The 13,178-nt window shown below is 33.8% G+C and overlaps 1 protein-coding gene and 1 non-coding gene across 3 annotated transcripts; one reads left to right on the forward strand and one right to left on the reverse strand.

Moving 5' to 3' along the window:
- Positions 1–11,326, reverse strand: LOC106712150 (membrane-bound alkaline phosphatase-like). 2 transcript variants are annotated; one of them, XM_045680610.1, is made up of 10 exons: positions 11,248–11,326; positions 11,090–11,153; positions 4,726–4,805; positions 4,271–4,444; positions 3,554–3,746; positions 2,557–2,717; positions 1,925–2,258; positions 1,271–1,476; positions 517–625; positions 1–248 (listed from the first exon to the last, which is right to left on the reverse strand). In XM_045680610.1, exons 3-10 carry the CDS (start codon positions 4,753–4,755, stop codon positions 58–60), a joined length of 1,398 nt encoding a protein of 465 aa, XP_045536566.1. In that variant the 5' UTR covers positions 4,756–4,805; positions 11,090–11,153; positions 11,248–11,326; the 3' UTR covers positions 1–57. The 2 variants fall into 2 exon arrangements, with proteins under 2 accessions (XP_045536566.1, XP_045536565.1); XM_045680609.1 differs by lacking the exon at positions 11,248–11,326 and having other exon boundaries at positions 11,090–11,219.
- On the forward strand, positions 1,732–1,803 carry Trnae-uuc. The gene has a single exon. It is a non-coding gene; the product is annotated as a tRNA-Glu (tRNA).
- Positions 11,327–13,178: the final 1,852 nt, after the last annotated feature.

Raw genomic sequence — 13,178 nt, forward strand, 5'->3', positions numbered from 1 at the left:
AGACTGAGTGATAGATCTCAGATTCAGAACTCGGAACTCAGACACGTAACTCGGAACTCATAATTTACAAGAAGTATAACCGGGACCGATACAGGCGGCAAATGCGATCGCATGTGGTATAAAGTTCTGTTCGTAGTTCCCAGTGAAGAGATGTGACCAGGGTCCCTTAGCGAACACCGCCACGTCCTCGCCGCCATGCGTCTCTCGAGATATCGGCACCAGAGATGGGTACGTGAAGTCAGGGTTATCTGGAAATAGTATTATAAGCTAGTATTAGCATTCTTAAGAATGAGGGTAATAAATGAGAAGAACTTAGTTTAAAAGGTAAAAACACAAAGAGAATGAAAAAAGGATGTGGGATTCTCCTATCTAATCAGTTAGACCTCTTTCTCTTGTTTACTTTTTCTGATCTTCTCTTGTTCTGTTTTGTTCTAAAATATCAATTCCTAAATTCTTCATTTGCTAAAACTTGTAACGTGCTTCAAATGTAACAATTTGATAACTTGATTAACTTACTCATATCGTCCATCATAAGATTATGTCTCTGAAACTTCTCGTGAGGCTTGTAGCCCGGTCCGTTGGCGTAGCTCAGCGTCGTGTACGGCAAATTGTCAGATGCATTCAACTACGACAGTAAAATAAATTAAATGTTGTAAAATCAAGTACTTAAGTATTAATAAGTTACTGACAATGGAGAGAGTAGATAAGGCAGTTTTACTATGGTTTGTCGGAGGCATTTCATTTCTACACTAATTATGGTTTTACAAACCTCTTATTAAATTCTTTAAGAATAATTTAAGGTGAAAGAATGTTATAAGATCCTCGGTAGTTCGGAAGTTAAGCACTTGTCTTGTAATATACAGGTACTGGTTTCGAATCTTCCCATATACCAATGTGTCTTTCGATTTTCGATTTACATATGTACGAAGTTCTTACGGTGAAGAAAAACTTCGTAATGTAACCAGCACGTTGTTAAGTTTTTATTTAGAACTTCTCATTAGATATTCCGTTCGTGCTTTAGATTTTACGATTTTTACTTCGAAATGAAGTAAAACTGATTTTGTTTAGTTGTGTACTAGTGTGAAATTATTGTTTTAAAAATTTCAAAGCTCAATATGTTTTACGATCGCTAGTTTATTTATATTATGCCAGTATTTAACACACGATAGTCAATGCTTTATGCTAATTTGAACCTTTGAAATCGGCGAGTTCTATAAAGCAACAAGAACAGTAAATAATGGACTAGTAGTAGGAACAAAAAGATACATACTCTATTAGTAAATCCTAATATGTCTGTCCCTCGCTTGCTGTATCCACTATACGTCATAGTATGACTGTGGTCTGACGTCACGATGATCAGGGTCTCTTCTGGATTCACCATCTTGATGGCGGCCTCAACAGCCTTGGCTAATTCCGCTGTCTCGTCCAACGCCTTACGAGCCTTTGTCTCATGATGTGCAGTGTCAATTCGTCCACCTAGAGTTACAAATATACTTTTGCAACATATTATAATTTAATATTGTTTTGAATAATTTTTACTTTTAGCTTTAGCGAAACGCCTGACGATAATTCGAGAGCAAAATATTACGACTGAATAGTTGCCTTTTTTATGTAGCGCAACAAAGCAATTTTAAAATGTTGGAAATACGATTATGAGAGAACAGCGTTTTATCAAAATAAACTTAAGTCTAAGTAAACAATATGATCAATAAATTTGATAGTGATAGCAACTCCCGTATGGTCTAGTGGCTAGGATACCTGGCTTTCACCCAGGAGGCTCGGGTTCGATTCCCGGTACGGGAAATTATTTTTTGACTTTTTAATTTTTTGCGAATTCAATTATTATTTTAACGGGCGGTATTTTTTTATAATTTGTTTTTAAGATAAACAAAATCCAAATTTTTAGCTGACTATTTCGTCTTACCTTCAACAAACAGGAAGAAACCATTTTTATTAGCTGACAACATTTGTATAGCTCTTTGAGTCATTTCACTAAGTACTGGTACATCTTCAGCCGCCTCCAGATGGTAAGGTAAATGATCGCTTGCGAAAAGACCCAACACACTATCATAAGCTTTGAAATCAAGCGTCAATAATTGTGTTCTATTATACATGTACTTTGGAGTTCTGCCGCGCGACTTTTTATTCACCTGCCATTCTTTAATCAAGTCCAAGCTATCAGTTCTATATCCCGGATTTCCTTGAGAGTCTTTCAATGTACGAGACAAAAAGTTTTTTCTTCCACCACCCATTACAACCTAAAAAACACACACATAAAGTATTAAGTAAATTAATATTTTCCAAACATTGTTAAATTGTACGCTAATAATATGCTAGACATTTGTAGGTATAGTAACTGCATCTGAAATAGATATAGTTATTATTATTGGTAGTTGAATTTCTTGTTTTATTTGTAGCACTTGTGTTAGCATCGTCTTCTTCTAGATGTTTAAAACTCGTCCTTTTATCCAATTTTCTTTCGAGCTTACTTCCCTTCTTTGACAATGCTTCTACTCATTTATTTTGTATGTATTTTGACTGCATGAGCCAACTTACATCAATCTGGCTGCCCACTCGTCCTCTAATTAGCTGCAGTGCTATATCCTCGCAGCGGCTCTCAGGCGGCAGGTCGGTATCTGCCTCCCAGCGCCGGTCAGCTGAGTGTGCGTAAGATGCGGCCGGGGTGGCGTGCGTCACTCGAGTTGTTGTTACCACTCCTGTGGAAAGTAAGATTTTTGAATCGAATTCATTAATCGATCGATTGGCACAGATGTAGAACATAATCTGGAAAAACACATAGGCTACTTTTTATGTTTTTTTTAACTCCGCGCGGACGTAGTCGCGGGCGACAACTAGTGCTTTTATAAAGTGCCAAAATATTTGAAACTAGTTAGAGTTACTTCAGTAGCCGAAAGAAAACAGCGTTTCTATTGCAATTTGTTTGACACCGTTGGTTTCTGAGACTTCTATGTATCAAAAATATCGTTATCCCTGTCATTATCTTTGAACAAATAGAGATAATAATATATGTTTGAAACTAGGATATTGGTTTCAGAAACTTACGATTAGTGTTATTTTTGTTAAAATCCTTCACACTTAGAATATACTGATAGGCGTGATATTTATGCTAAAATTTATGTCACAGATTTGAGACGGAAGGTCCCATGACTAGAATATTGAATCTTTGAAAAGATTGCTAATAATATTTATATTCATATTTTTTGAAGTAGAAAATTAAATATTAATAAACAGTTAACCTTTTGTTAAATTAGAATGAATACTCTAAATACCTTGAGTGTTGAATTACTTTTCTTATTCTTTGAAAAGTATAACGAGATACCAACGCAACGGTAAAATGCATTAAAGACATTTTATGATGTTGCTTAGCAACGGGTTGATTATAAATTAAAATCCTGTATATTTATAGTTAGCAATTATTTGAATGCACAATGATTGTATTAAATATATACGAGCATCGGGAAATTTAGGTGCAATTTTTGATCATGGCCAACAGATGGCGTTATTTGAATTAAAAATATCCAGTAGTTATTACCAGTAGCTTTCCCTGCACTTTGCGCCCAGTCTATCAGCCCAGTGACTGCATGTACTCCCAGCCTTTGTCCATCACAGTCCCCTCGCTTGACTGCAGCACTCAAGCCCACAGTCCCACTGTTGGCCTTCACGCCTGTTAGATAAGCGGTACCGCTGCACGCCGAGTCTGCTACATTGTTGTCGACGCAATAGGTCTGCAAAAAAAATGTTTCCGACTCAATTCGCACAATTAAAAAAAGTCATTCAAGTCTTTGTTACAAAGGACAAGGTTTAGTAGTAATTTTTCTGGCTACCGGGTTATTCGATCTGGGTGCTAACAGTTGCAAATAGCTGTTCTATAAATGTCCCCGAAAGTACTAAAACAGCAAACACACACATACAGCATATACATGTTTACTTCTAGTTATAATCTACTAGCTGTAGCACGCGACTCCGTCCGCACGTAATACAAAAATCTCAACAATTTGCGAGTTTGTTTAGTGTTGCCTATGTGTTCTCTAGACTATGTTCTACAACCGTGTCAAATTTCATCAAAATCCGTTAAGCCGTTTTGGAGATACCTTCAAACAAACATCCATCCATCTAAACTATCGCATTTGTAATATTACGAGTAGTAAGATTGAATATTATTTCTTTATCAAATAATGGTTATAAAAAAGTTTAATACTAACTATAAAACTCATTGATTTCTCACATCACAAAATCATGATTATATTACCTTTGCTAATCCTGTATAGGGGAAGCCTTCGAAGCTCAACTTCAACTCCTCCCCCATGTGGCCATACTTCTGCCCGAGGTACACTCGTGTGGCGGCCAGCGTGGTGATACTCATGCCGTCGCCTAAGAACAGGATAACGTTCTTCGCGATCTTCTTATTTAACGTACTGGATACCTGAACGGAACAAAAGGTTAAGGAACAACGGAAAGATGCAACAGGTAAAAGTAATGTAACAAAAAATATGAGGGAACCAAACGTATTCTAAACCATTTTGAGAGAAGAATGGATACCTTGCTCGCCTTTAGGAGTTGTTTAGAGTCTTTAACTTTTTATGTAAAATCGAGCAACCGCTTTGTACTCTATTTCATGTTTTATGACCTTAAATGAAACAGATCAGTTACATTTTAAATGATTTAAAGATATTATTTTTAAAAATTTTACAACTGTGTTGTTACCTTATTTTTTAAAATCCACTGCGCCTGCATCTTCCAATGATCTTTATTGTGTTCATCGAACGTCGGTCGTGGTGCATTCTCTGTAAATAAGACACCAGTTTTGAAAGATTAATCGTTGGTTTCTGAGACCTGACTCTGGAGACTCTGCATAAAACATAATGCATTACATATCTGTTCTGTCAATGATAATGACAGGGATGACGATATGTTTCATACAGGAATTTTCGTCTCGGTAACCAAGGATACATCTACTACCGTAGAAGTGCTAACTTTCATTATAACGTGAGAATATTCAAATCCATTGTTGTTTGTCTTGACTCATTTGAATTAAATTAACCCAAGTAACGAAGAATCCGTAAATTCTTTATGAACACGCAGCTTACGGGTTTCTTGTTTGTGGACATAATTAAAAAGAATAAATTTTTTTTAATATTCAGTGAAGAACGCGAATCCTCTTCTGCGAATTTAAGGTATCTCATAAGCAATTAAGTTCTAGAATTAGTGTAATAGTTAGACGTATTAATACTTTTAAATCATATAAATATTTTGTCTTCAACTGTTAATCAATAATAATTACAAAACTGATTTTTTCTATTCTCAAACTAAGGTTAACGGATGATATTCGTTTATTAAATTATTTAATGTGACTAGTATAGTATACGAGTATATGATAGTTGTTTCGTAAATCTAGATTATTAAAACTATTATAACACACTAGGTGTCACCTGCGACTCCATCCGCGCTGATTTAAAAAAAACTTTTTAAGTAATCCATTCGTTCCTCCCGACTATGTTCTATATTTATGCTAAACTAGCTGTCACCCGCGACTCCGTCCGCGCGGAATTAAAAAAAACTTAATAATGTCTATGTGTCTTCCAGACTATGTTCTACATATGTGCAAAATTTCAAGAAGATTTGTTGAACCGTTCCGGAGATACCTTCGAACAAACATTCATCCATCTAAACATTAGCGTTTATAATATTGTAAGATTTATAATATTGTCAGATTAGTAAAATTATTAAAATTTGGGATGCACCCTTTCTCTGTGAAAGTCTCAATATTTCCGTATACTTCATAGTTCTTCTTGCTCTCGTAAGCAAAACTCATGTGTACAAAATTTTGCTTCGACGAAACAGGTAAATTAATAAACACTAAAACTGTTTAACAATATTTCGCAACTATTGATAACATATAATTCCATTAAACGGAATAGGACAAGGCGATCTCATTATACTCGTAGTTGAGTTTCAAAACTCTTTACGAATTACGTGACATTATGTGGAGTCGGTTTCTCTTGCCCTTGGCCTTCTTAGGGTGCACGCCATGTGTCAATGACACCTACTACTGAAACGGGAGCCTAAGAACTTGTACACATGCGAGTTAGAACTCGCGAATTTACACGCTACTCACTTGAATTTTAAAACTTCGTTGGACATTTACGATTGTGTTAATCTTAAGAATATGACCATTTTTTTCGATGGTAAAAATATTCGTTAGTTAAAATATGCCAGTGACGCGAACTCTATACAAACATTACACGTGCCTATATCTATAAATAACTTGATAAACTTCAGTGTGTTCAAGTCCTAAGTTCGTTACATCGCTTCACTTTACGATAGCTTGATGTTATTTATGTTGTCTTGATTTCCTTAAGGAGATTTCTTTAATGACTTTAAACATTAAATTTAACGGGATTGCCTCTCCGTCTTATTATCTCTAATACTTATTTGAATGTTGCATCTTCTACGTAAATTTCAGAACATACACGAAATGTAGATGTGTGAAACCATAGCATTATACTGTATACTTAACATGAAATACTTCGGGACAGTCGTTGAACGATGGACGTTCGTCGGTCAGATGTTTTATGCCTACAACATAAAACGTGTGACGTTCTTACGGCGAAGGAATACATCGTGCATGCTACACATATCTGGGATGAAATCAAAAGATGTGTGTAGTCAACCAGCCAGCTTGAATAAGCCTAGTTACCTCTAACTTAGGGCCCGAGGTCCTTGGTAGGGATGTGTATCAAAATAAAACAAGGTGAAATAATAACTGTAGCTTCGGTATTTAAAGACTGTTACTTTATTTTTAACCATAAATAATTAGTCCTGATCAAATCATATCTGACATATTTATATCACAACATATACAGTGCAGGGCCAGGGCTACGCGGAAGCTTTAAATGTCATACATTACGTCGGGAAAGACCCGGAGGCGGATGCAAAATAGACTGGAAATTTAATTGAATAATATAAAATTGTGGTACAGTGAGCAAATACGTGACTTGTGACATGTTTGATTGTTTTAATGTTGGATTCTCTGAATTATATCGACTCCTAGGAAATCAAGTGCAATATACAAGTATTTACTGTTATACACATAGCCATTTTCGAAAGAAAATATCCAATCTAGATAAAAATTAAAATAAAACTAAAATGTACCATAATTAGCCTCTGTCTTCCGCATCGGAAGGCGAAGAACCGCATACTGTGGAAGGCATTGGGCAAGGCCTACCAGCAGTAGGCAGACAAGAGCTGATGATGTTGATAATTGCCTTTGTTTCTTTTTATTTGTTTATTTAAAGAAGCGGGAATGGAAGAAATAAACTTTGATATCAATGTTCCCAATTCAGATCCAAAATGCATAGGCTTATTTCTTATGCCTTTGCTTATTTTCTATGCCTTTCAGAAACCAATATATACGGTATGCATTTTAGATACATTTAAAAAATTGCGTATGTCACGCATCACGGGTATAACTAATGTTCTGTGTTGCGTCTGCAATGGTGTCGCAGGACGCCTCTGAGTTACGGGTCGCAATTTGTGGAACCCTGCATGATTACTACGTCGTGAAGTACGACCTTGCCTCTCGGATATTTACATTACACTCATATATGAGTAATACAATCTTTATACAACATAAATTAATTAAGTATGGGGATCGGTTTAAATTACTTTTAAATTCTGTTTTTGCTTTTGAACAATGTATTGTACTAATGGTCGCACAATGTTCGTTTTTGGACCATGATTCATAATCAGGTTTTCTTTAATTGAAAAAAAAAGTATTATGCACTTCTTCTGAACAATACAACTTTCATCCGTACCCATAATTTCCTTAAGTTCACACAAAGTTTTTGCTTCACATGATTGATAAATTATTTTTGGTTCTAAGCGGAATTACAATTTTTTTGTGAGACGCGAAGTAGGCACTGGTGTCCGGATCAATCAGTGTTCCGACGAGCCCAAGACGACGATACTAGAAACTAAGTAGCTGTCCGGATCTGAGGTCAGTTGAAGGTCCAACAGGGAAGGTTGGTCTTCCACATCTGGGAATCCCGTGGTTGGGATAAATCTATATTAATAGATAGAGATTACAGATTCTATGAATGATTTCAGATATTACTTCTTTTGATGCGGATCACACTGTAATTTCTAATAATCGTTAACCTGCCTTCTCCTACACGTTAATTGGTCGCTCAAAGTGTCAGAAATCTACACTAATGGGATATTTAATTAACTATTAGTCATCTGTGAGTACGGCAGTAACAAAAATCAACTTTGTTATACTATAACATTGTTAAATATAATTAACTGATTAGACATTATTGACTTTGTCTACAGATATAGCGTATATTATTGAACTTAGTTATCGATAGAGACCATATTTATGTATAGAGACGTTGCTAGGTTATACAAGTTATCAGATTTGAACCGTTCACTTGATGTCGCTTCCTTATTTATAATCTAAACCACTAACTTTGTCCTTTATAAGATTACAGAGATACATAAGATTTTTTGTTATTTATGAAATTTCTGATATAGTCAATGTTTATGTAGCAGGTCAATTATATCATCTGGTTTTTCCCAAATATAAAAGTAAACACTCGTTTACACTATTTTACAAAGCAAAACACTTTTTATCTATAAGTTTATTGGTTATATATGGCATTAGGGTCCGTTCACACAGACCGGGGTGGAGAGCAGTGCAGCAAAAAAGTATATAAAAGAAGACTATGGTATGTATGAAAAAACGATTTTAATTTACACTACGGCTGCCGTCTTTCGGTCCCATTACATTATATTTTTGTTTCTTACTTCAAAGGGTAAGGTTCATTCTATGTGTGCGTTTGAATAATTCGTCAGTTAACGGCTTGACACTCTACAGTCAATTGTCAATGTCCTTGAGCTAATTGATTCTTTTACGTAACAACGTTCCTTTATTGACAGCGGAGGGAGATCCCGTTGTCTTTTGTTGGTATGATTTTACAATACCTCGTACGGAACAGACAGTATACAAAGGAACCGGGAAAAAAATCCTTTGTATTTCTTATAAAGTGTAGTTGGTAACTTTTAATTTTTAGTTTAGTAATATATAAATGATAATTTTACGAACATTTGTTACTTAAGTATTCTGGAATGAAGAAGAGTATAGAATATCATCATCATCATCATCATCAGCTCACTATACGTCCCCACTGAGGGGCTCGGAGCCTACCCCAAGTTTGGGGTGACTAGGCCATAGTCAACCACGCTGGCCCAGTGCGGGTTGGTTGACTTCACACATATCTTTGAATTTCTTCTCAGATATGTGCAGGTTGCATCACGATGTTTTCCTTCACCGTAAAAACGTCAGATAAATGTACATATGTAAATCGAGAGTCGAAAAACACATGTACCAAACATGGCGGGATTCGAACCCAGGACCTGCAGATTGCAAGTCAAGTGCTTAACCCCTGAGTCACCGAGAGAATATGGAAAAGAATAATTATAGAATATACATTTACAGAAATTATAATCAGAAACAACGGACAATTTAGTCTTTTGATTGAATTCTAAAATTATAATTTTCTAAAGATTCTCTATTCCCATACTGTATTTTTAAATTATTTAAACCGGTGTCACATATCAATAGAAACCATCATAAATTAACATGAGAACAAAATGAATTCTGGGAACAAATTCGTTGATAACTTCTTAACCAAATAATATATCGAATTGTGGACATTTCTCAAAACATCAGGTAATTTTACGGACAATAGTTTCATTTAACTTTTTTTTTAAAGAACGAAATTTATTGTCATTCAATACTTCTGTTGACAGACCTTCAAAGTTCGATATAAAAAAGTTATACAAAAAGTCGCCATTGACATGACTTTATTTTTTTCGGGACTGGATGCTGATAAGGAAGTTAAAGATCAGATTATAGGCCTATAGTTAATTTAGGAAAAATATCTCTATGAATCTACATAGAATAGGTTATAGTGGAACTAAGAAACATACAAGCCCTCGAAAAACAATCAACCACCTGACAAAAAAATTATATCTACTTACTAGCTTTTACCCGCGACTCCGTCCGCGCGGAATAAAAAAATACACACAAGATAAAAAAGTTCCCCATCAATTTTCAGCTAAATCAGTTCGACTAATCTTGAGTTATAAATAGTGTAACTAACACAACTTTCTTTTATATATATAGATTGTTGATAAGTAACCAAATAAACTAAACAATGTAGGCTTGTAAAATCTACTGATATGTTCACTTTGGAAAGAACTTGAGATAGAGAGAGAGAGAGAACTTCTGTTATAAATGAGACTGGTCCTTAATTTGAAAATGATAACTGTAGTAGTTTATGAATGTAGCTGATCACTCAACTCAAGATCATGTAAATAATATTTCTTTAAAATAAGATTTAAATGTGCTGCAGAATCTTAGTTATGTTCAAAATTTTGAAAGATTTTTGATCTCGGGACCCATAAGTTTCCAGGTTTCCCGTAGGGTTTTTTTAAATGTGGTGAATATATTTTGGCCCGCAACTTCGTCTGAGCGGAATGAAAAAAAAAATTAGTAAGTAGCCTTTGTGTTCTTCAAGACTATGTTCTACATCTGTGTCAAATTTCAAAAAGATCAGTTAAGCCGTTTTGGAGCGAAATATATGAAGTATAAATTAAAATGTAAGTTTTTTTGCAAAACATTAAAAAAAAATCACTACAAATGACCATACCTAAGTATCGCTGTCAATATTTTATTTCATTACCTTCTTAATAACAAATAAAATTGAGTCAGTTTTTAACATACAATAGAGATGTAGGAACAATAACATTTAAAGTCGAATATGAAGTTAACCTTCGTAAATAAATAATCGTAAACTTAAATATACATAAAATTGTTATTCCAAAAATGTTGTTTTATAAAATATTTCATAAGAATAAAGAAGCTAAAGTACACTATTATTTTTTTGCTATTATCTGAAAATTGGCGGGAATAAATCTAGTGAACGTTTTGTATACAAATACAATAACTTGTTTGCGATTTTTTTTAAATTATATTTATTTTATCTGTAGATTTTAAAATACTTACGGTTTTCCTGATGTAAACTTCTAGCCCATACACACAATAGAAAAACTGGCACAAAATATAATACCTGCAAATTCCTCATTTTTATAAAAAAAATAGTTACACTCAACAATAATATGTTAAAATATTAAGTATTAATATGTAATTTTATTTTCATTTACATTTATGTACAATTTTTAATGTACATTCAATTATATAAATGTAATTATCGAGCACTAACTACACTGCAACGGTCACCATTACACTAGCGGGAGAGATCTTTTAGAGACAGTTTAAAAGTGTAATTCGGGTAAGTCCGACAAAGCCGTCTGTGGAGCTGACATTGGCCGTGAAATTATTTTGTTAATCATTTGTAACGTGACTTTGCTTTCATATTTCTTACACGTTACACGTATTTACAAAAATATAATATATATTATGATTGATTAAAATCCTCTGAATTTGTATATACTTTAATATCATTTTTTTGTTTAATTTATACACAATTTAATTTCATTTAAAATATTTCTGAAAAAAAAAACTACAAGGATAAGTGAAACAAGTACTTTAATAAATTAATTCAAGGATGTGTAATACATAAATGGATACAAGTCAATGTGATGATTTTTCAGTTTGGGAATGGTTTAAAACACACTTCCGTAATGAATTTGCATATATAGTAAGTCTTAAAATTATAATAGTGAATACTACGTAGTGATACGACGTAGTGACCCTGTAAAGCACTTTCCCTGTGGACTCGATCTGCCTCGACCTCAATGCTTTTTTATCTCCGTTATCAAATGTTATTGTTAGGTATCTTTATAGATAGACTGTTATTATATTATTGTCAACACATTAGGACAAAAAAAATGCAACGACTCTATACTTCTGTTGTCATAATTTTGTAATAAATTCCCCATTGACGTAAGGAATTCCCTATGAAGTAGTTATCGATAGGGTTTATTTTATCTTTTGTACTTAGCTTTTGTCCTTTTGATATTATTTCTTTGTCTTATTCCCTTTCATCAGTTTCTTTCTTGACAGATAATAATATTTGCATCAAATTATTACAAAGATAACTTTGAACTGCATTGACCTCTAAATATAGACCACTTATCCGTGGTTTTGTACTTATTTAATTATCGCCATTTTGACGCCGACGTTTGATTGTTGTAATGGTGATGAGGATTCGAATAAAAAATAGTAATAAAATTAGAATAATAATAAATAAATAGAGCTGTCAGTAACAAAAGGCACGTTGAAATCGGGTCTTTAATGGAAGCATAGATTTTACGCGATTTGCACTGGTATATTCCTGGTAAAAATCACAACGAGTGTATACTGTTTAGAACTGGGTTCAACCAGTTTCACATTTATAGTTAAGAGAAAAGCTGCTTATGAATATTATGTTTTATGTCTCCCGATTCCAAAAAGATACGCAGATAAGTTTGTCTTGGAATTGAGCAAAGCTCTTCAGAAACAAAAGTAGATAATTCAAAGGTATTTCGTCATTTGTTTCAGAGAGGATTTTTGAGGATTAAATAAACAATATTTTAAAATGTCAAAAAAGGTATTTAATTTTCGTTAAATAATTATTTTATAAATAGAACAGCCAATTTAAATAACTTTCAAATAAAATCTTTTTGTATATCTAATGATTGCATTAATTTTGTTTTATTAAATTCTGAAAAATACATTGGAAATTCCTTTAATTTATTATTTAATTATTATTAAATATTCCTTTTTTTTATTTAACCGAAAACAATCGAATCTAAATTTAATTTGACTTAAAGGATTATTAACAACCATACTTTTTTAAGTTACGATTAACTTTTTCTTTCTTGGCCTTTGTTCTATTAGGCCCTTCGTACACAAGGTTCATATTGGAAAACCGGCGATTTTAGTTGCTAGGCGACTTACGCAATACAATATTATAAAGGTTCGTACCTAACGCGCGTCGCCGACATTTCTATCTGTCATCGCCAAAAGGCAGTCGTTCACAATCTGTTTGCAAACGAAAACTCGCTGTAATTTTCAAGATGGCGGATCAAATCTATACAGTTAACACGTAGTCGCCATGTCTGTTCTGAGTCTGACCGCATAGATAAATCGA

Source organism: Papilio machaon, chromosome 13 (genome assembly GCF_912999745.1).
Source record: "Papilio machaon chromosome 13, ilPapMach1.1, whole genome shotgun sequence".
Taxonomy (NCBI): Eukaryota; Metazoa; Arthropoda; class Insecta; order Lepidoptera; family Papilionidae; genus Papilio; species Papilio machaon.